We start from the raw sequence: 22,145 nt of genomic DNA on the forward strand, positions 1-22,145 counted from the left end.
ATCCGTAAAAAGAGTGGACCATACCATAAAAATCATCTGGATCGGAAATTGGAAAAATCCACTCATCAGGTTGGCCACAGTCAATACATAAAGCCACCATCGGCTGTTCGTTTATTTCAAAGGCGTAGCCATCCTGATGAGTGGACCGCCTAGTTTATTGGACAAGTGATATTTATGATATGGCCCACAATTTTCACGGGTAGGATCTTAAAATAAATGTGACACGTCATTGGAATTTTAAGAAGTTGTGTGTTAAGTTCAGCATACCACGTTGGATGTGAACCTCTCAATTCAGTGACCATGGTTATATATACATCCCATCACCCTTTAAACGAACCCGCACCATTTTCCACATCTCCATATCGAGAGAGAGAGAGAGATATGTCTGCAGTCGTTTTTGTCTTTTTGCTCCTAGCAGCCGCGGCATCCGCTTCAGTAAGTAGTCCATGGCCATTACAATCTTCATTCCCATCATCTCTCTATGCATACCATACCATACGTTGACTTCCCCATGGCCATCCATTCAATCTTATTTTAACATGCCTACTATCATCATCATCATCATCATCATCATCATGTCTACCATAGTCATGACCACCGTGATCACGGTAGAAATATGCCATCCATCTCTTGATCACACATCACCACCACCAGTTCATCTCATCAGCGATGGATCTACACCAGGCTAACGCTGCATCCCATGTATGTATGTATGTAAATGTATGCAGAAAGATGAGTGCGTGTACACGGCGTACGTGAAGACGGGCTCCGTCATCAAGGGCGGGACGGACTCCAGGATCAGCCTCTCACTCGGCGACTCGCGGGGAAAGGAGTTGAAAGTCCGAGATCTGGAGGACTGGGGTCTGATGGGCCCCACCTACGACTACTACGAGCGGGGCAACCTCGACATATTCAGTGGCCGTGGCCCTTGCTTGAGTTGGCCCATCTGCCGCCTCAACCTCACATCCGACGGCTCCGGAGACCACCACGGCTGGTTCTGCGAGTACGTGGAGGTGACAGCCACTGGGCCCCACAAGTCCTGCAGCCAGACCATCTTCTACGTCCGCCAGTGGCTCGCCACCGACGCCCCTCCCTACGAGCTCACCGCCGTCCTCGACGGCTGCTCGCAGATTCCACCTGCGGTGGGCGGTAGATCGGGGCCTCTCCTTGTTGGGAATCCGCTGGAATTTGACGCTACCCAGTAACGCGATAACAGAGCTCTTTTGGGGTTTTGCATTTCCAATGCTTTGAGAGGATGTGATGTTGGAATCCCTGTGTTGTGTTTGGGGGTTTTGAAAGCCCTCCTGTGTTCCTTTTTAAGAAGTTTTGAATGGAGTATTATGTGGCTTGTTTAGATGTATTTGATGATTTTAAGGCTCTCTCGTTCCTTTTTCGAAAACCACTTGAAGGGATTCAGGTCATCTCAAGTTGAGGGTCTAGCACGCTCCAAATTGCAATTGGTTTTCTTTCTGATCGAGTCAGAAGGAGGGCTGCTGCTTTTCCTTGTTGAAAGCTAGTAGTGCCAGGAAGAGTATCATATTCAACTCCTTGTGTCCTGATGCACCAGTGTGTACAAATGGGAACCGTGGTTTGCTGATCCAGCAAGTCGTTCTGGGGAAAAACCCCTTCAGATCTCCCAGATCATGGGTTCCTAACAATTCAATCGCAGTCACGAGAAATTATAGCAACGGTCCCCTAACAAAGGATAGTTTTGACCGCTAGAGTAGAGCTATTTCCAGGGTGGAATAGTTTTAGCTCATCCACCATCTATAGTGGATCCCATTAGATCAACGATCAAAAACCCAATGTTGAAGAGCTTTGGGTAACCCTCTGTGATCTGTGATGGATCCCGTGCGAACAAACAGGATCGGCGAACCATGGGCACTACTTAGAATTCCCCCTCCTCTAAGTCATATTCGTCGTCGATGCATCAGAGCTAGGGTCCCACAACAGAAAGGGCGGGCGACTTTTTTTTTTTTTTTTTTTACTTCTTTCTTGTTCGTTTAGATCTTCTGGCCCGAATGCAGGCTCTCCGGCGGACCACAACTGCCCTTGATATTTTGGCGAGAGAATCGGGACGCGACTTGCCTGTGCCCCCGGCCACTGAAAGTTCCCGTGGTCGGAAGCTATGTGGGGCCCGCGGAGATGCCAACGGCAGCAAACCCACAATGGTACATGAATCCAAAAATCAGGCGGTAGGGCTGAAAGTTGGGCGGGTTGAACTCGACCGACCCGACATTGTGATCGTAGGGTCAGTGGCATGGGTCCCCCACATGATGGGACCCACATATGAACGACCTACGGCATGTAAAATTTCCCTAGCGATAGTGTGTTGACCCGAGCCAATTCGAACCTAATTAATATATAAGTTACTTATAAATTATAATTGAGTGTGGATCCTATGTGTTGAAGGCATAGGTTCGGTGCGGTTGAGTCTCATTGGTCCACATCATTTCCAATGACTCAAGCTAACAAGAAATGCAGGATTTCTCTCCTAAATAGATTGTGTGTTACACGACATGACTTTTAAACGAATAGTTGTCCTATATTTTAGCTTGTTTGTTTAGAATAAATAAAGTTTTTTACAATAAATAATTACATATATAATTAATAAAATTATAGAAATAAAAAATAAGACGTGTATTGAAATATAATAAACTAATGCAATCATTAAAATATTAACATGTATCTATTGGGACCAAGCTCACTTGGGTTGAGAATTCCCAACCCAAGGTTGGGTTGGGTTGGGTTGGGTTGGGATTGAGGTACAAGAACCTTGAGTTGAGCTAGGGTTGAGCACCAACCGGACGGACTTTCAGCCCTATCAGGCAGATCCAAAACCTACGTGGGCCACACCACAGACGACAGAGGATTGAATGCCTACCACTGGAAATTGCTGGGGCCACAGAAGTTTTGAACAGAGGATTGAATTACCCACCATTGGAAATTGTTGGGGCCACAGAAGTTTTGTATTATGATGACATTCGTACCTACAGTTTATCCCAATGGTAATAACCCTATGAACAGTTTAGATAGCATACACTAATTAGTAATGACCCTATGAACAGTTTAGATAGCATACACTAATTAGTAATGACCCTATGAACGGTTTGGATGCCATATAAACATTAAGGTCGGCTCCGGGATTCACACGTTTCCATTCGATGTGTTTCGTGTGGTGCAGCCCACCTGAGTTTTGGATCTGCCTGATTTTCAGAATCCTGTCCTATTGTGGTATTGTGAAACTGATGGAGGGAGTGGAATTGTCACAGCTTCCAACCACAGGAACTTCTTGTGGCCAGGGGTTACAGCAAGTTACATACACGAGAATCCGGCCGTTCAGGTGGGCCAGTGCACAAAAGAGATGGATGTTTAGAGAAATTTGTTTTAGCCGTTGGTTTGTTCTGTACAATGTGGTGAGTAACAGACATAAACAGTGTGGTCTGCCTGGAAAGGTAGACTCTTCCGGAAGGGTGGTACACAGGTCATTGATCAACGATGCTTCACTTCGAACGGTTGCCTCTTTTTTTTAAACAGCTAGAACTTGAGATGGTCTTGAAAACAAGAACATGGGACACCAGTCCTGCCGAAATATTAAAATAATAATTAAAAAAAATAAATCAATAAAGAAGGAAGAAACGATCATCAGATCCATGATGGGGTCCAATTGGGCGAAAACGATGAAAAATAGGTAGCCTTTATGGACCAATGTCTCAATCACATTAAAAGTGGTTTGTGTGGGGCCTATTAAGGCCCAGTCCAATCTGATCCGTAAGTCAGGTGGGCTACAGCAAAGGGAACGATGGACATTGAGGGTGACAGCTGCATGGTAACTTTCGCATGGAAAATGGTGTCAGCCAAGTTTTACATATAGCATACAATCCATTAGTAAGTTACCACCCACCTGGATGAAGCACCCAAAAACCTGGGCATCCAAAAACTCCATGGATACGTGTCTGCTGTGAATTTGGATCAGGATTATTCTTGGGATGTACAGTGAACATGGGGGGCATGATATGCACAGTTTGGATTCATACTCATCACAGGGGTGGACCCCACACTGCTCAAACTTAATGTAGCTTTAATGTGCATTCAAACATGTCCACAAAACACCATTAAAAAAAAAAGTAATGAAGACATTAACATTTATATACTTGGAAGAAACCAGCTAATGAAGCTCCCATTTTGGAATACTTAACATTTATCTACTTGGAAAAAAACAGCTAACAATATTTGCATTTCGGAAGGAGCACGTGCTGCATGGAAATTTTATTCATTCAACACTACCCCAAGCTCACTCAAGATTGTGGAGACAATAATGACATGGCTGTGGAGAAATACAGCATGCTCCGTGTGTGTATGCGCGCGCGTGCCCAACTGCAAATAATCAATTTGACATTCCAACAGCTTTGGTAAGCCAACTGTTCCAAGCAATTAATGGGCAGAGGCAGAACAAGAAAATTACACTGTAAACCTGTGCCCAGAATACAAAAGGCAATCTACAGTGGACGGAAAGGGGACTATATGCAGCTTCCACCAACAGTCCAAACATTTTTACAAGAGTTCTCTATTAGTGATACAAACGAACCTGCAGCTCAGAACCTGTCTTATGTGGTTGAGACACCTGCCTCGGGCTCTCCTCTCCAACAGCAGCAGCAAAACTTGCTGGTCATATGTAAACATTTTTAACATCATTAGGGCCAAAGCTTGTGGAACAGATTGGGCATTTCCGGCGGCTATCAAGGGTTCTCTGGACACAGGCAGCACATAAGAGATGGTAGCATTTGGCAATGACGACCTGAAGCCCAAGAGCAATGACAAAGGATCAGTGAAAAAGCGGAAACAAAACCATGAGTATAACACAAACTACAACTTGGCGACATTGCCTCATTACTAAGTGGCTATTTCTTGTTAAGGTGCAGAAAATAGATCTTAAGTGTCAGTCTTACCATACTAATATAAGACAAGCTGTGGAGTTTCACAGCAAATGTCCAACATGCCACGTGGCCATTCATCAGCCGCAGCCCATCAGCCACTGTAAAAATGCCCTGGACCAAATATCAAGCCAGTCTACTCATTCAGTGGGCTATACATGATCATTAATTATTCTGGTGGTCATACCATCCCATTTTTCTCATATACGTGTATAGCACCTCATGCATATGGCCTGATTTTAGCGAGCAGGGCATGTTCATAGTGATTCCATTGGATGATGGCCTGGATTTTGGATGCATGCACCACCCATGCTGCAAATTGTCTCTTCGATCTTTCATTACAGTCACCCTAGAACTTCCCTAAGATGCACAGTATGACCTTTTTTTAAAACCTTTTTGGTCCATAAAATATAGTATCATATTGAAAAAAAAAAAACCTTCCAGGATAAAAACCCTCTTGAGTTTTGAGTTCCAGTATATTTAAATTAACATTTTATTTTTTTTTACACACGCACACACACCCCCACACACTCACGCCGTAGTGGGATTTCACCACCTATGGATACTCGAACCCTTGACCGGGTGTTGAAACTCCTGAGAGTCTACCACCAAAGCAAGAGTAAGGATCCTATATTTAAATTAACTTATCACTAAGGTACCTCATTAATCAAGTTATTGTCAAAGGAGCGCTACTGTTAGTTTCCTCTAATTCCGACAGTTTAAAGTTCCTAAAATGACAAAAATGCCCACCAATTAATGAGATTGCTTAAGAAAAATTAATACCTGGATGTAAATAACATTACTTAGGTGCTATTATTAAAAAATTTCCAAAAGGAAAGAAACGAAGAGCTTTATGTGAATGTGGATTGCATACTAGTAGCCACATGGCTACTGGTCGGTGCTATATGGGCCCCACCATGATGTATGTGTTGTATCCATTTTTCCGGATCATTTTAGGGCATGAGCCCAGAAATGAGGCAGATCCAAGTCTCAGGTGGACCACACCACATGAGACAACGGGGATTGAACGCGTACTTCCCATCCCACTTGTTGATTAGGTCACGCAGATCTAGATGCAAGGAAAACACAGATATCAGCTTGATCCAAAACTTGTGGCCAGTGTTCAATCACCACTGTTTCCTATGGTGTGGTCCACCTGAGACTTGGATCTGCCTCATTTTCAGGATCATGCTCTAAAATGATCTGGCAAAATGGATGGACGGTGTGGGTAAAACACATACATCATGGTGGGGCCCACAGAGAACTGACCACTAGCCACTAAGTAGGGCATTTGGCTCTTCAAGCAGGCCACAATGTATGGCACATTAATGGTTGGCTAAACAAGGTTGGAAGCAAATCGCATCCTACCTCCAGCCCACCTGGACAAAATCGGTCCAAGCAGGGTCTCTAAAGGGCCCACCGTAATGTATGGATTTTATCCACGCCATTCATCTATTTTTACAGACCATTTTAGGGCAGGAGCCCAAAATTGAGGCAGATCCAAGGCTCAAGTGGACCACACATGGGGATTGAACGCCCACCATTAAAAACATCTTGGGGCCATAGAAGTTTTCGATCAAGCTAGCATTTGCAATCCGTTCATCCAAGTTCATGTGACCTTGTGAACTGGAAGGCAAATAAACATCATGGTGGGCCCTAGGAAGGTTTCAATTGTGGGTGTCATTGCCACCGCTGCTTCCTGTGGTGTAGACCGCTTGAGCCTTGGATTTGCCTCATTTTTTGCATCATACCCTAAAATGATCTAGAAAAATGGATGAAAGGCATGGATAAAACATATACATCATGGTGGGCCCCACATCCCCTGCCTGAACCAATTTCCATCTAGGCGGGCATAGGACACAATCCGCTTTGTTATTTAATACTCTGTTAGTGCATGACGCTTGATGCACGAGCACTTAAATTGTTCACACGGTATACATTGACTCAAATTAAACCTACTAATTATAGAATTAGCTTTCAATAGCGTAGAACACGTTATGAGAGATGTTGATGGGGGCTGGCTGCACCATTATACGCAACTCTAATATGTTTCTCATTGAGGTTCACCTTCATATTTTTCGTTTTACATTTTCCCTTTCACTCACAAGTATGGGGAAGAAGTGGACTCTAGGGATATTACTGATTGATAATTGAGTCGAGTAATCGAATTGTATCAATTGTTTAATAGATCATTTCCAACCTCTGATCTGTAGATACTTGTCGGTGCTCTATGGGCCCAAGAAGTTTTCAATGGTAGCATTCAATCCCCACTGTTTCATGCAGTGTGGTCCACCTAAGATTTGGATTTGCCTCAACTTTTGGGATCATACCCTAAAATGATCTAGAAAAATGGATGGAAACACATACATCATGGTGGGGCCCCGACCAATAGCCACGTGGCTACTAGTATGCAATCCGCATCCAGAGAAAGCTCTTGATTTTATTTTTTTTCCTTTTTTAGGATTTTTTTTATATATAATAGCACCTAATTAATGATATTTACATCTAGGTACCTATTAAAATTTTCTTAAGCAACCTCATTAATTGTTGGACATTTTTTTGTCATTTTAGGAACTTTAGACTAACAGAATTAGAGAAAACTAACAGAAGGTACCCCTTTGACAATAACTTGATTAATGAGGTACCTTGATGAAAAGTTAATTTAAAAAGGTACTGGGATGTAAATACCATATTAATGAGGTACTGTTTTGTAAAATTCCCTTAAAAATACTATTCAATATACATAGGAAGCAAATGGTAGATAATACACTTAGGGTCTGTTAACAAAATTGGGAGTTTCTTAATAAAATTGCTTCACTGATTTTTTTTTAAAATGGTAAATAATACACCAAGGATTTGTTTGCTTTCTAAAACTCAAATGGATTGCTCTCTTAGATTATCTCTGACAATGAAGACAAGTCAGAAAAAATGTCTTCTTGTAGAGAGGCGCTCAAAGACTATCGGACTCAGTGTTGTCAAAATCCAACGATTTACAATTTGAGTCGAATCTTAAGCAAAATGATTTGAATCCCACCTTTGAATCCCTTTTTGTATGAATCCTATGATTTTATTATTTGAATCCTACGATTTACAATTCTAATTATATACTTGTTTTCTTCTATTTTAATCTGCACTTGGCTTTCAATTTATGTTTTTAAATTGGTGGGGGCTTTAAGAATCATTTAGAAAAGGTAAATTATTTAATGTTGTTATTTATAAGAAATTAAATGATATAATTCTCTTCAATGTTAAATCGTTGAGCTTTTTCTTCTTTTTTTTTTTAATTTCTTAATTCTTAATTGGTCAAAACATCAAATTGATGCATGCCTTATCTGGAATCTATTTTTTTTATGGATGGTTACAATCATCTTGACTTGTATATCGGAATGGTGGTTAGAAATCAAAATATCATTTTTCATTGGTCTACATAATCAAATGCCGCTTTATCAATGCGATTCTACATTCAAGAAAGGTAACAAGAACATAAAAGACCCCAAAGGAAAAAAAATAAAAATAAAAATCATTTAATTTTCAAGTAATACCATGTCATGGTAGTGTTGGAGTTTTTAATTTTTTCTTATTTATTTATATTTTTCATATTTTAAAGAAAATCATTAAAAAATCTTACGATTTATGATATGATTTGCAATTCGATACGATTCAACCCCTATTGCGATTTGTGATAGGATAATGATTTTGACAAGATAGTATTGGTATCCCTTTTTTCTCTTTAAAAGATTATCAGTATCCTTTTGCTTATGAATGAAAAGGAAAGAGTGTTTTATGGCTGCCACCTCACAACAACAAGCCAAGTCTGACATCTAACTACTGCCAACGATTGTCTCTAACAGCTATACAGTTCGAGTACCAGTGATGCAAATGGGCCCTCAATATTAAAACGGGATTCTCACCTCCTTCTGTCTGTCATGGCAGATGCCACACTTCAGTATCTCCTTGTATTCTCTAACTTCTTCTTGAAGCTTTTCCAAGACTGACGAGTCCTCTGTGAGTGCACTGAGACTTGCAGCTTTCCTTGCCACAACTTCCAACTCCTCTTCTAGTCTCTTCTTTTTAGACCTGATGAATCACAGCATTTCCAAATTTCTAACCATAAACAGGCTTGATAAAGGAAAGCTAGAAGAGATTTGATGGTTAATTACCTTTCATGTTCTAACTCTATCTGCAACCCCACAACATCCAGTCTGCTTCTCGCAACCATGGATTCTGATTCATCCAGTGATTGCTTTAGCTGCTGAGATTCCCTCTTTACATCCAACAGCCTCTTTTTTGCACTCTCCAAAGCAACAGAACACTGCCACCCACCCTCTGCAAGTTTCCCTACCTGCTCTGAGCAAATTTTCAGCTGCAAACAAGTAACGAACTTAAAACCTCAAGAAATTAGGAGTAATCTAGACTGGTAATGCAGGAGAATTTTCACACTGGACTCGAGTGGGGTAGCCTGTGTGAAGCAGGGGCACACTCAGGGTGGGCGGCCCATGTGAAATGGGGCCCACGAGGGGGTTCAGCCAAGGACCTAACCCATGAGAAGTAGGGGCCTGGGATATGAGATAAAGGGATTGATTCGCCACGCTCTATTAGTTCAAGCTTTTAGAGCCAGCGGTTAGTTGTCCTACATCAAAGTGGTATTAGAGCAAGAGGTTTCATGTATGATACTCCTCACCGGGAGTGATCAATGCATGGGCATTTTCACACCGGGGGGGTTCGGCCGAGGACCTAACCCATGAGAAGTGGGGCTTGGGCTATGAGATAAAGGGATTGATTCGCCACGCTCTATCAGTTTGAGCTTTTAGAGCCAGTGGTTAGTTGTCCTACATCAACTGGAGCCAATTGAAGATTAGAAATATTACCTGCTCTTCAATTCGTGCAGTTTTTATGTCATATAACTCGAGCGATGCATTGGCTTGCTGCATCTTTTTTTCCACAACCTGTTTTTCCATGCGCAAAGCATCCTGCACCTGTCTTGCCTTCGTACACTCTAAAACAAGCTGTAAGAGGAACAGTTAGGGTTAGCAGACAAAAAACTGCAAGAATAGCATGGAATAAATAATGATTAAATTAAAATAGAAACAAAATAATAGAGTCCAATTGCATTTGCAGAACATATTAAGTCCACCAATGACGGGAAACAAACAATCACACACGTGCAACAGATTGTAGTTTGCAAATGACCCAAAAAAAAAAAAAAAACAATCTCATACACGTGTATGCTCAAGCAGACATGCACCCTACACATATGGTCCGCACCATAGGTATCAAGAGAGTAATTTCCCCCTCACAAATACCAAGGTTTCTTGCTTCTGATTTGTGACATTCATTTCATGCTTCTGGCTAAATGCTATTACAAATGTTGTAAAATGAGGTGTTTCACATATTTGTCTCTCACCATTTCCTGCATCTTTTCTACATAAGGTACACATGCCTAACCACACACCACGCATTTAGAAATGCAATATTAATTACTAATGAATTATTTAGTCAAATTCTCTAGTCGCATTCTTTGAATTAAGAGATGCAATCGTATTTCTTTCTTCTTCTTCTTCTTTTTGGCTCAGTTTCAATAGTAGTTTCTTATCAATTGTTTAGTCGAACCGCACTGTTTTCTCTTGCAATCATTCGGGGCTAAAATTAAACCCTATGAGTTTCACACGCAGAGCAAATCACCAGTGTCTGAATGAAAAGAACAAGCAGCAGAAGCCATGCAATGCAGGAAAGACAGTGAAAAATACTGTAAAATGAGATGAACAAATCTGAAGTTACCTTGATGTTGTAGTCATCTCTTTCTGTAATTTGTTGCAACAGTTGTTGGTTTTGAGTTTGCATGTCTCCATATGCCTGCCCAATCGACTGCAAGGAATGGGAGTCGACTCAATTCTATTTGTGTTTTCTGGACTAATGTCCCATGTACAGAAAAGGAGGAAAGCCAAACCTCAATTTCAGACAAGTAGGCTTCACCTTCCTCATGTTTAGATTTCAGAACATCAGACAGCATACCTATATCCCTGAAATATGAATAAAGGCTGGACATATGTGATTCTTGCTCAAAATTATTTGTGCCAAATAGCCACAGTTTCAAGGAAAATATTATCTTAAAGACCCAAAGAACCAGTGTCTTTATACAACAGATTGATTTGAACCTGTAAATGGGGGGGAAAGGCTAACTAACAAAATAACAATTTTGAAAGCATGATAGCATTGAATAAAACCAACTTGGTAAAAATTGCTTGCTAAGGTACACCACTCATTATGACGCAACACATAGATCAACAGATATTATTTAAGAATCAAATTAAAGTACATTGCGTCCAATTCAGAGTTACTCTAGGTAAACTATGGTACATGCAGAGTGCCTCAATGGTCTGGCAAAACCATAGACAGAGAAGTTGCAGACTATTAAACCAAGATGCTTGCTCAAAGTTAGTTTTACACGATAAGGAATTTGCAGCAAAGGAAAATGATTTTTGAAGAAGCCAACCTTCCAGAAGTTTCCAACTTCCGCCTCAGGTCGGCAATCTCAGCTTCAGCATTAGCTAGCCTTTGTTGAGACATTGCTTCAGATTCATTGGCTGCTTTAACACGCAACTCCAAGTTGTGCTCGTCAAGAGAAGATTTAAGACTTTGGACACAGGCCCATGCTTTGTATTCCAAATCCCTAGATTCAATGAGATCCCTGCAATTGGAATAGAAGTAAAATTATAGAACCATTTTAATTTTTAAACCATACATGAAGGGAACATTTTGTATTCCTCAAGCAATCTATTTCAAGTACAATGTCATAAGCAGAACAAGCAAAGGCTTTCAAAATTACCAGTTTGAAGCAGATAAACACCTAGACAAAAACAATGAAATATAATCTGAAACATTTAATCACATGTAGTCAGACCACTGGGGGGTGGTGAACAAAAAGATTTCCATCAAATGAAATTATTCACACGCACAATGGACTGTGATCTCTTCCAACACTATCTAAAGGTGTCCTAGAAGAGTTGACAGCCTACCACATATCACCTTCTTGTCGGTTTCTCAATCTTTTTTTCTTCCTTTTGTATATGAAGAAAATGGAATCCAATCAGGTGCCATTATCAAGATACAGAGGTTGGCATACAAAACACTCACAGATGCACCACTAGCTTGCTTCTTCTTCTTTTTTCCTTTCCTTTTATTTTGAACAAATGAGTGACTCTATTGAATCAGTAGGAACTAACAAGAAACACCATCTGTCATAGACAGTTGCAGCTAATGATTGCATCCACTCAGAATACTTTAGAAGTGGACATGGAGACTATTCATGAAGGGCTGCTATTGCTCCCAACATCATTAATGGACCTCTAACAGTGGATGGTCGCTTTAAAAACTTACTAAATGGGATTAGAAATGAGTTTGAGGAGTCACAGAGGATGGATTTTCTTTTTCAATAAAAATCATTAAAAGCAAAACATACAGAACCGCCAACATTGGTCAGTTTAATCTCTGCCAATTATTCCAATATATATCCGAATCTTAGGAGTGAAAATTACAGAACTTAAAATTATATTAGAATTGGTAATGAGTGAAAATTACAGAACTTAAAATTATATTAGAATTGGTAATGAGTGAAAATTACAGAACGTGATATCAGGAGAATTAAGTTAAACAATTTAAACGTTAAAATTAGAATTTTAAATAAAAAAATCTAACTGGCCAATTAGTTGGGATGAAGCTTAATTGGTAAGATGATGATAGACACTTCTAACCTGGAATCAGTGGATTCACGTCCATACATTTCCAGAATTAGGTTTAGCTCCTTCTCACTCTCCTTTAGATCCCAAACCTACATCACACAAAAAAATAAAATTTCTTACAGTGAAATGGAACCAACATATTGGAGAAGCCAAAGTCAGCAAGAATGCAAGATTTCAAAGTTACCCACGCATCCATAGGCAATTCAATGGCTCAGTAGCAAGATGGTGAAGTAAGCCAAAGAAAAGTTCTTACCACTGCTAAATCACATGCATGACTATCTTCTTGGAGGAAATTGTAGAAAAATACAGTACCTGAGTATGGATGCAGCAAGGATCAGGTATGGCAGATCCCCTAAATCCAAATTTTCAGGACAGATACAGCAAGGGATTGGTCAGAACTCATAAGATAATCATGTTATGGATTGCGCCATGTTTGATTGATGCTTTCTACCTTGCCTAGAACAGATGAAAGAAGGGCAAAAGGAAAACATTTATATGGTCTCTCCTTTCTAGCAGTGGTGTGGTCAATCTAGAAAGGAAGAAACAACAGGTACTTCAGCAATTGCTTGGAATCTGTGGAAGAGATCTTTCATAAGCTAAACGGTTAGATCCGTCTTGGGCAATGGGTTTGCCTACAGTTTAGAAGTAAAAAGGAGGAATTATTGGGCTGTTGGGTTTTTCCTCCCTTAATGCCATCTATAGGGGTGCATGCAATGATCTCTCTTCATCCCACATTGCTTATTCTCATTTTTCCCTCTTATCAGTGGTTCTAATAAAATTTTCTTGTGTTACTGTTCACAAAAGAATAGCCAAGTTCGAATGATGCCCCAACAATATCAAGCAAGCTGGGCTTGCAACCCAATTGGTAATATTCATTTAAAATTCTAAATAACTGATAGCTCAACAGTTCAAAAACAGAATGGATCTGGATTTTAAGTCTTGTGAAGGCAAGTCTCTTATCCATACCTTATCCTGCTGTTTGAGTATCCAACTCAGATACTCCACTTTTGAAGGACCCACATAACATGGGTAGAAACTATTTATTAAAAAAACTCAGTTTAAATATTTGAGATACCAATGAGTCAAGATGATTTGTAAGAGTGGTGCAAGAACAGAAACTGGGCTGTTAATACAAATTCAAGCAGTAGTGGTTCACTGAATATGCTGAACATTGATTCTAAACCCCATCTGTAAAGGACCTTGCATCCACCCAAAAAAGAAGAAGAAGAAGATACCTTTCCTTTCCCTTATGCTAATTTGGAAAGAGCAGACCAACAAAATAGTCTTTCCTTTCCCTAATGCTCATTTGGAAAGAGCAGACCAACAAAATAGTCTTTCCTTTCCCTAATGCTCATTTGGAAAGAGCAGACCAACAAAATAGTCTCATAAAAGGAACATAAAAGGAACATGTGCATGCGTAACTTTAAGCAATTCCAATCTAGGTGAATCATTACTTTGAGCAATGCAATATTTGATGTTGACAAAAAGATTTCCTCTAAAAAAATTTATTCAGTCGAGTCCCCCTGAACACACATACCATATTCCTTTTGCAAAGAACATCCACAAAACTTAGTTTCGGAAACCTTTTACCAAAGGTGCCAATCCCACTTCAGTGCTTACTTTCAGGAACCTTCTACCCAAGGTGCTGGTCCCACTTCTTATGTGTTTACGCATGCTCACACTTTGAAAGGAACTCTTCCTTGCTCCATACCAAAATCCACTCCCACTTCCCCTAACATTTTGTGCAACTAAACCACAGAATCTTAGAAAATTCTGTGTAAAGATTAAAGCATGTCCATGTATATGTGTGTAAGCTTTTATTAACCTAAATACCCGATCAGGTTGAAGGGACTAGATTCGTTAGGGCTTCACTAAACTTATCATCATTTTAAAAAAACTTATCGTCATTTAACACCTACCTACAAATAAAACAAATGAGTTCTGTACAAACTGTGCCCTGAGTGAATCTATTTTCGATTGGATAGTCATCCTAATCCTGCTTACGACTAAAAAAAAAAACAGCGTTGCTCCAATCCTGCAAAATCATTCACGGCACTTTTTCCAGCATGCTTCAACAATGATCACGTGAGTTTGTATCATCCACTTCAAGCTCCTTCAATGGTGTCTAGAGACATCCAAACACAGATGTCCATACCAGTACATAAAAACAAGGTCACAAACTGGTTAGTTAACTTCATTTCAACCCAGTTGTGGCATGATTGGGTTAGGTTCTTGAATCAAAGGGATCCAAAGGAACCAAAGTTTAACGAACCATATTCATCTTGGTTCAGAAAAAGACAACAGGAAAACAAAATGCCTCAGCAATCAGCATCTGATAACAAGATATGTGATCAATCAACATTTATTATATGCTAAGGAGCCTAGATTTATTTCCAACTAGCCAATAGCATAGGAAGATTTCAAATATTAACTTTGGTGTTCACAAATACCCATGCTATAATGTGCTAACGGACTGCAAAACTAGAATTTACAGTCAGTAAATCCAAGCTAGAATTTGTGGATTCAATTGACCATGGCAAACTCTATTCATTCATTGTATCTGTGACGGTATATGTTGCCTCATTAAGCAATAGAATCATTTGTACCCCACACGGCCACACCAGAGAAGATAACAAGAAAGCGACCATACCACAGCCTGCATTTTCTGTATTTCAGCAACTTGTTCAGCAGATCTACTCGATAGCACTCCCAACGCAGTTACCTGTATTGACTATTGAGACTAAACCTTTAGCCATTCAAACAATGTCACATGTACACCAGCACAGATACGCATGCATATGTGCACCTGCATGTACATGCCTGTAAATCAAGCAGTGATATTCACCTTCCTATCAATAATATTAGACAGAGATTGAACTTCAGCTCGTAGAGAATGAACTTCCAAAGCAGCTTCTTTATACTCACTTAGTCGGCTTTGCATAACATCCATATCTTTGGGGAGAGATGAAAGCAGTCCCTTGAACTCTGCTATGATCTCTTTCCGTCCTGAAATGCACATAAATGTCCCTTTGAGAGATCACATGGAAGTGGGACAAAAGGCAAAAGAACACTTTCCATGTCATTTATCAAAGATCGAAAGTGCACCTCAAAAGCTTTATACCTGGCTCTCTCGAAGCCTTTTCCAACCTACTCTTGAGCAGATTTTTTTCACTAATTTGTCTCTTTAACTCCATTTCTAGCTCAATTACTCGAGAGCCTACAATTGCAGCAGTTCTTTGAGAAATGTCAGCTAAATCAACTTTCATATTCATTTCTTTTTCCCACCAGACAAAATCTTCCCTCTCAACCTATAATATCAGATGTAGAAGAAATATTCAACAGACAATGAATGCCTGAACTGCAAAAACTACAGAAGAAGCATCTACATGCATCTACCAACCAGTTACCACCTGTAGTTTCTCCAACAATGCATGACACTGATCGACTTCTGCCTTTGATTTTTCAATCTGATTGCTTAGCAAGAGATAAGTTTTGGATGAAGAAATATGTTTCACACCCTTCATAGTGTTCTGTCAAAGTACTCCCAACATAATAAAAGCAGGCAATGAGATCGTAAAGATGTCAGATATTAGAAAAGAAATTGGACAACAGTAGAAGTGCTTAAAGATTGGGATGAGCACTATTGGTCGTTTAAATTAAAACACTAACCTCCAATTTAGCTAACTGCTTTAAAATCCCTATCCTTTCTTCATGCACACTCCCAAGCTCTACAAGTCTATTTGAAGCTAAATCCTGATCAGGAACTCAAACCAAAATATCTTCTTGTAAGCTTCAGTATAATAATTGTAAACTGTATAGGAAAGACAAGACGACAACAAAGTACCAACGACTGTTTGAGGGCAGACTCCATATCTTGTAACTCTTTTCGCTTATCTCTGACCTTATCTCCTTCAGCATATTTATTCCCTAGATTTAGGACAGGGAAAAAAGCTCCTTGTGAAGCATCTTTTTGTGCCTTAAGGTTTGTCAGTTTACAATTGCTTTCTTCCAACTCAGCAGTAGTATTCTCCAATTCCCCTTCACAAAATTGTCACAGAAATTACCGTCAAAATCTTGCAATGTTTGGCAAGCCTTAAGATTTTGATGTTTAATATACCATGAAAAATACTGGACCCTGGGATTCTTGGCAAATGGTATCCTTGACAATGAGAAAGATTTTAGTAAATAAACTAGCAGATACTGTTATGAATGGGAAGGATATTTATTTACCTGCTAGATGTTTAAGCTTTGCTTTATTCTTTGCATTAGTATCTCGATGGATCTGTACCTCATTCATCAATAATCTGTGCTTCAAATGAAGGTCACTTAGCGCTACTTGTAAGCTCTTAACATCCATCTCTAAGCCATTAGTTGTCTTTTGCATTTGTTTGCTCAGGTCTATAGAGAAAACACGAGAATATACTAAGAGCCAGGTAACTAATCCTAAAGAGGCCCATACCCTAAACTGAAATCACACAAACAGTACATAGTAGGAGGCGAAAAAATCCAGTTGACAGGAAAGCTTACCATCTTCTGGTAGAGTCTCCAGAAGTGCAGCAGACAACACTTCAATCACATGCCACCAGTCATTAATGGCAGCAATGATATTGCTTATGATGTTATTGGTTGTAGAGCATGATGTCTTTATATCATCATTCATTTGATGAGGGGATCCCTTTGTAGAGCAACTGTCAATGGCACCAGTTTCCAGAAGTCTGGATAAAAAAGCATCTTTTGGGGGACAAGATGCACCATCTGACATGAGAAGTAAACAGTGTTTTATAAGAGTGAGAGTTCAGCCAGTATACAACAGTAACAACATCACACTCCTACAACAAGAAGTTTATGATGCAGAGATTTATTGCCCAGTATTATACAAACAGAAGGTCACTGCAATGAATAAATGTAGTCGGCGGAGGACACCATACCTATTCGCCACTTCCAGGAACTGAAAAATCTAAATCCTATGACTTCAGAATTTTAAGAAGGCTATTTCATTTTTTTTCTATATACCATGTCAGACCTGGAGAGAAAGAACTAAAAACACAACTTGAAGATTGAAATCAATAAAACTTGGAAATAATTCATAAAAAGCTTAGTGATTTCATTCATCTCTTGGCATTTGCAACATTTGATTACACGTATGCATGGATTCATATCCCTCTTAACCAGATACTCAGAACCAGAAAAGTGGGCTCAGTATCACCATTTGTCAGCAATAAAGATCTGATATGCGTGCAAGAAACATAGCTTGAACAAGAGAGCTCATGTACACACCACCTCAAGTCAGTGCCAGCCTCATACATAGTTACAAGATCCACTCCATGCATCATGAGTGTCCCCTTGTGTTTATGTCGTGGTCCAATAAACAAGTCGGTCCACTGGTCAGAGTATTCTCATAACCAGCAAGGTGATCTTAATCACCACTGGTCATCAATAAAGATCTGATATTTGTGCAAGAAACATTGCATGAACAAGCTAGCTTTGCTAAGCTCACATGTATAAGGCAGCTCATGTACACACCACCTCATGTGCCAGCCTGGCACATAATTACAAGATCCATTCCATCCATCACAAGTGTCTCACTACGCTGATGTCCTGGCCTAATAATCAAGTCAGACCAGTAATTAAGTGGGCCATGGTTTACAAAATGAAAGGACAGCCCAAAATAAACTTGGCCAAAGGATTCTAAGCCTTCCACCTGTTCCTATTTAAACCAACCTGTTTTTCTCTTCTTCTTTTTTTCTTTTTATTCTTTTCTTGAAAGGCAACTGAACTTTTTGTTCTAAAAAATAAAATAAAATAAGGCCAAAAGGCGACAAGCTTACAACAACCACTCTACCTCTTCTAACAACTCACTATAGCTAGAGGCAAAAATACAAAACCCACTCCAGCATGAGAACCTTGGCCCTCTTAAAGACCACTGCTGACTCGCGGATATCCCAAAAGATCCTATTATTCCACTTCCCCCACCCCAACAAGTCCACATAACCGCTTTCAACACTAACCTCCATGCCTCCATGCCACCTTTCTAATTAAACCAACCTGTTAGATATAGTATGTATAAATTAACAAGAAAATATCATTAACATGAATACTAGGTGTATTGGTTAAGAGGTTAGCACTAACCCTCCACAATTCTTGAATGTTTCACATCATCTCCACCATTCGCAGAGCCCCTTGTGCGTATTGAAAGCGATTCCAAGTCACCAGCCACCTGTTAGAAAAACAGATTAAAATTGTTGAAGGCTGACACACAGGAGTCCACTATAGAAGAGAAGTTGATAGGATATATGTACCTGTTCCCAAGATCTATTGACCAATTTTAACTTTGCATCGTAAGTCTGTTGTTTCTCTTTTAGCTGATGGAGTTTATTTTCCAGAACAAGAAATTCAGATTTTTGAGCTTCTAATTGCTGAAAAAGCTTTTCATTTTGGTATTGGAGTACAGCAGAATCACGCTGCAAGAGGTAAAAATAATCAGGAGAAATCAAACTCCAAGTTGGAGCAATCAAGTTGATGATAAAAACAGTTTGGGATGATCCCCTCCAAATCAATATTGACATCACATCAAAAAAGATGATACATTTTCTATAAACTCTTGGTCTCTAGGGTCGTTAGATAATTACCATAGAACGTGACATTTTGTCGAAAATTACCACAGAACATGACATATTGTCTTAGAAACTATATACAGAATAAAGAAAAAATTAGCTAGATTCTGTAATACAGACAGTTGACATTACATGCATTTTTAAGAGAAGTACCACCTAGAATTTACAACTAGCCACAGAGTATTGGAAAATGGTGATCCCTCATTCTTGGTACTCCTGCTGCATGGTACTCCTGCTGCATGTGCTGACGAAGCATCTTAACTGAATGAAATCGTAACATTGTACCCAACCATCTGCCTTTTAACTACAGAGTTTCCATCAGTTTTGAATCGTACAGTAAGATCACTTTGGATGGTTATTTTCAAAGATAACATCTCTAACCAGGGTCGATGATGGTACACACTGCAGAAGAAAAGCATAACTATGACAAGAAGTCAACATTGGAAGTTTGGTACATTTCATTGTTGAAAAAAAAAAAACCCTTTCTTCCATGACACAGTTTCAACACAACAATCTCCCTCCCTCCATCCTCTTGGAAGTAAGGCAATATCTTCTCAATTTTTCTTGTCCAATGTCTCGCATTTTGAAACCAAGTAAAGAAATGAAACAGTTTGCAGGAAATAGAGGAATCATTTTCATAGCAAGATGCAAAACATGGAATTTGAGGCTTTTCAAAAGATGCTAAGTGCATTTCAGACATCCACCTCGTAAAGTTTAGCACTAAATTTTCCATTCGTGTTTAAAAATAGCAGAGGTTACTTCTCTGATGCACCTCAGGCCAAATACTAAAAATGACTTCTTGCATATGTATCTGCAATTCTGCATCTGCTGACAGCTTCTGGTGTAGCAGCCATTTATATAATGAAACACATATTGCTTCTCTTAGTTCTGCATACCAACTCACCTCTTACTCAACCACCATCCCTCACCACTTAAAAGCATCAACATGGTTGTGATGTACAGAAGAGACAGGCTGCAAAGCCTTCATCACATTGAAATACAGCTATACCTAGGAGCTGGGAATTTGCCTATAGGTGCCAATTCTCAAGCAGATGAGAAATAAACACGTTGAGTGTTTTCAGCCAAAGAAGTACCACCAATAAGCCAATAACTAACACATGTGACTTCCTCCAAACATGCCACTCCCCCTCAAGAGTACTGTATTTCCACCAAATAACTATCTTTGCACACAACAGATCTGTGTATTCCGTCAAAGGCAGCAAAACTTAACTATAACGGTCATTGTTGTTATGTGCGATCGCATATGCACATATCCATGTGCAAATCGCATATGCAATCATGCCCTATGTGATCTAGCACATATGCGATGTATGCAATCACATACAGCATATGCGATCGCATATTGGACAACAGTTGGCACGTTATTATTATTACTATAAAAAAATAAAAAAAATTAAACTAAATTAAAAAAAACAACTTTTTGTCTATAAAAAAGGCTTCCAAACCTCCTACATTTGCAATATTCTCATCTCACTCCAAAACTCTCTTACTATCTTCTTCTCTTACATTTCCTACTTCCAAGTGGTCTTAATCTCTCTCTTACATGTCCTAATTCCATGTGGTCACTCTCTGTCTCTTACATTTCCTACTTCCAAGTGGTGCGACCCTGCGCATGCAAGTCAGAAATGCGCATTATGTTGGTTGCGCATATTTTCGTCACATGGATCCAGTGCTTAGTGGAAGCACGGAAATTTTGTGTCACTAAATCATCTACCATACACGTGGCACACGTGTATGGTGATTTGAATCATTCATCGCTGGGAATTCTTGACCATTAATACTTAAGTCCTAACTAAAATAAACGACACCACTGCCAAAAAGGAATATATACAGCAAATATTTCTACACATAATCAAATTAATATTGGGAGAAACATCAATCTTTGAAGAATTATCATAAACCCTACAAATTCAGATCATCATAGTCATGCAACCTTTACTATAAAACCATTCAGCACAGGCAAAAGATTCAGTGCATTGAAAATCTGGGAAATTGGAAGAAATAAAGGTCCCCCCCCCCAAATAAATAAATAAATATTCACCAAATTATCTTCCGAAGACGGGCAATGGGGATGCTTCTTGGTGGTGGCAGTCGACATGGGGGAGATGGAGTTCAAGTGGCGGCGCTTCCGGTCCGATTCGCCGATGCTCCCCATCGATGCATAAAACCCTAACTAACTGCCTCAACTCACATTGGAGCAGAAAATCATTGTAAAATAGAAGAAAAATCCAAATAAGAATAAAAAGAGAATTAGGGCAAGACAAGAAAAGATTGGGTTTTTTCGATTTTGAAGATTGATTCTTTAAAAATAATAATAATAACAATTTACCGGAGTTTCCTGTCCAATAGACGAAAACTAGGGCAGGAAATCGATTTTCTTTTCTTTTCTTTTCTTCGCGGAGATTGATTTTCTTCAATTCAGCTCTAACTTGTGAGAGATTGATGAAAAGGGATAGTTGGATTCAAGAAGAGATGGAGTTCTCTGCCCTTAGTATGCCGTTGAGAGAGAGAGGTTTCAAAGCACGCAGTTCTGAGCAAGAGCGAAAGGGAGGGAAATGTATAAAAATCTAGAAAAAAACTATAAAAAAAAAAAAAAAAAACTTCGATACTCTGTCAGAGTGTGACAATGCTACGCAGGCACTTACAAATTACGCCAAAATTATACACGTGTCATGCAATTAACCCAAATTAAACCGTCCAAATTCTATATTTTTACCCAAAATTTACGCTATTCAATGAGTTAACTAACAGATTAGTGGACATTTATTGGACGGTTAATATTGAAAACATCCAATGGTCTTAGTTCAACAACAAGTGTCCACGGATCAGAAGCTGAT

The 22,145-nt window shown here is 39.5% G+C and overlaps 2 protein-coding genes across 9 annotated transcripts; one reads left to right on the forward strand and one right to left on the reverse strand.

Moving 5' to 3' along the window:
* Positions 1-309: 309 nt before the first annotated feature.
* LOC131248242 (PLAT domain-containing protein 3-like) lies at positions 310-1,391 on the forward strand. Its single transcript, XM_058248414.1, has 2 exons — positions 310-435; positions 729-1,391. The coding sequence occupies exons 1-2, from the start codon at positions 382-384 to the stop codon at positions 1,203-1,205; spliced, it is 531 nt and encodes a 176-aa protein (XP_058104397.1). The 5' UTR covers positions 310-381; the 3' UTR covers positions 1,206-1,391.
* Positions 1,392-4,378: 2,987 nt separating this feature from the next.
* LOC131248243 (E3 ubiquitin-protein ligase BRE1-like 1) lies at positions 4,379-21,840 on the reverse strand. Of its 8 annotated transcripts, none has more exons than XM_058248419.1 (20): positions 21,638-21,840; positions 21,350-21,485; positions 18,973-19,134; positions 18,803-18,890; positions 17,201-17,428; positions 16,904-17,071; positions 16,518-16,711; positions 16,343-16,426; positions 16,084-16,203; positions 15,795-15,981; positions 15,519-15,679; positions 15,324-15,404; positions 12,686-12,762; positions 11,428-11,604; positions 10,882-10,972; positions 10,713-10,799; positions 9,803-9,940; positions 9,095-9,297; positions 8,846-9,011; positions 4,379-4,798 (listed from the first exon to the last, which is right to left on the reverse strand). In XM_058248419.1, exons 2-20 carry the CDS (start codon positions 21,461-21,463, stop codon positions 4,670-4,672), a joined length of 2,655 nt encoding a protein of 884 aa, XP_058104402.1. In that variant the 5' UTR covers positions 21,464-21,485; positions 21,638-21,840; the 3' UTR covers positions 4,379-4,669. The 8 variants fall into 8 exon arrangements, with proteins under 8 accessions (XP_058104402.1, XP_058104403.1, XP_058104399.1 ...); XM_058248420.1 differs by having other exon boundaries at positions 9,095-9,276; positions 11,428-11,622; XM_058248416.1 differs by having other exon boundaries at positions 11,428-11,622; positions 21,350-21,481; positions 21,638-21,839.
* Between the last annotated feature and the right edge of the window lie 305 nt (positions 21,841-22,145).

This window comes from Magnolia sinica, chromosome 6 (genome assembly GCF_029962835.1).
Source record: "Magnolia sinica isolate HGM2019 chromosome 6, MsV1, whole genome shotgun sequence".
NCBI lineage: Eukaryota > Viridiplantae > Streptophyta > Magnoliopsida > Magnoliales > Magnoliaceae > Magnolia > Magnolia sinica.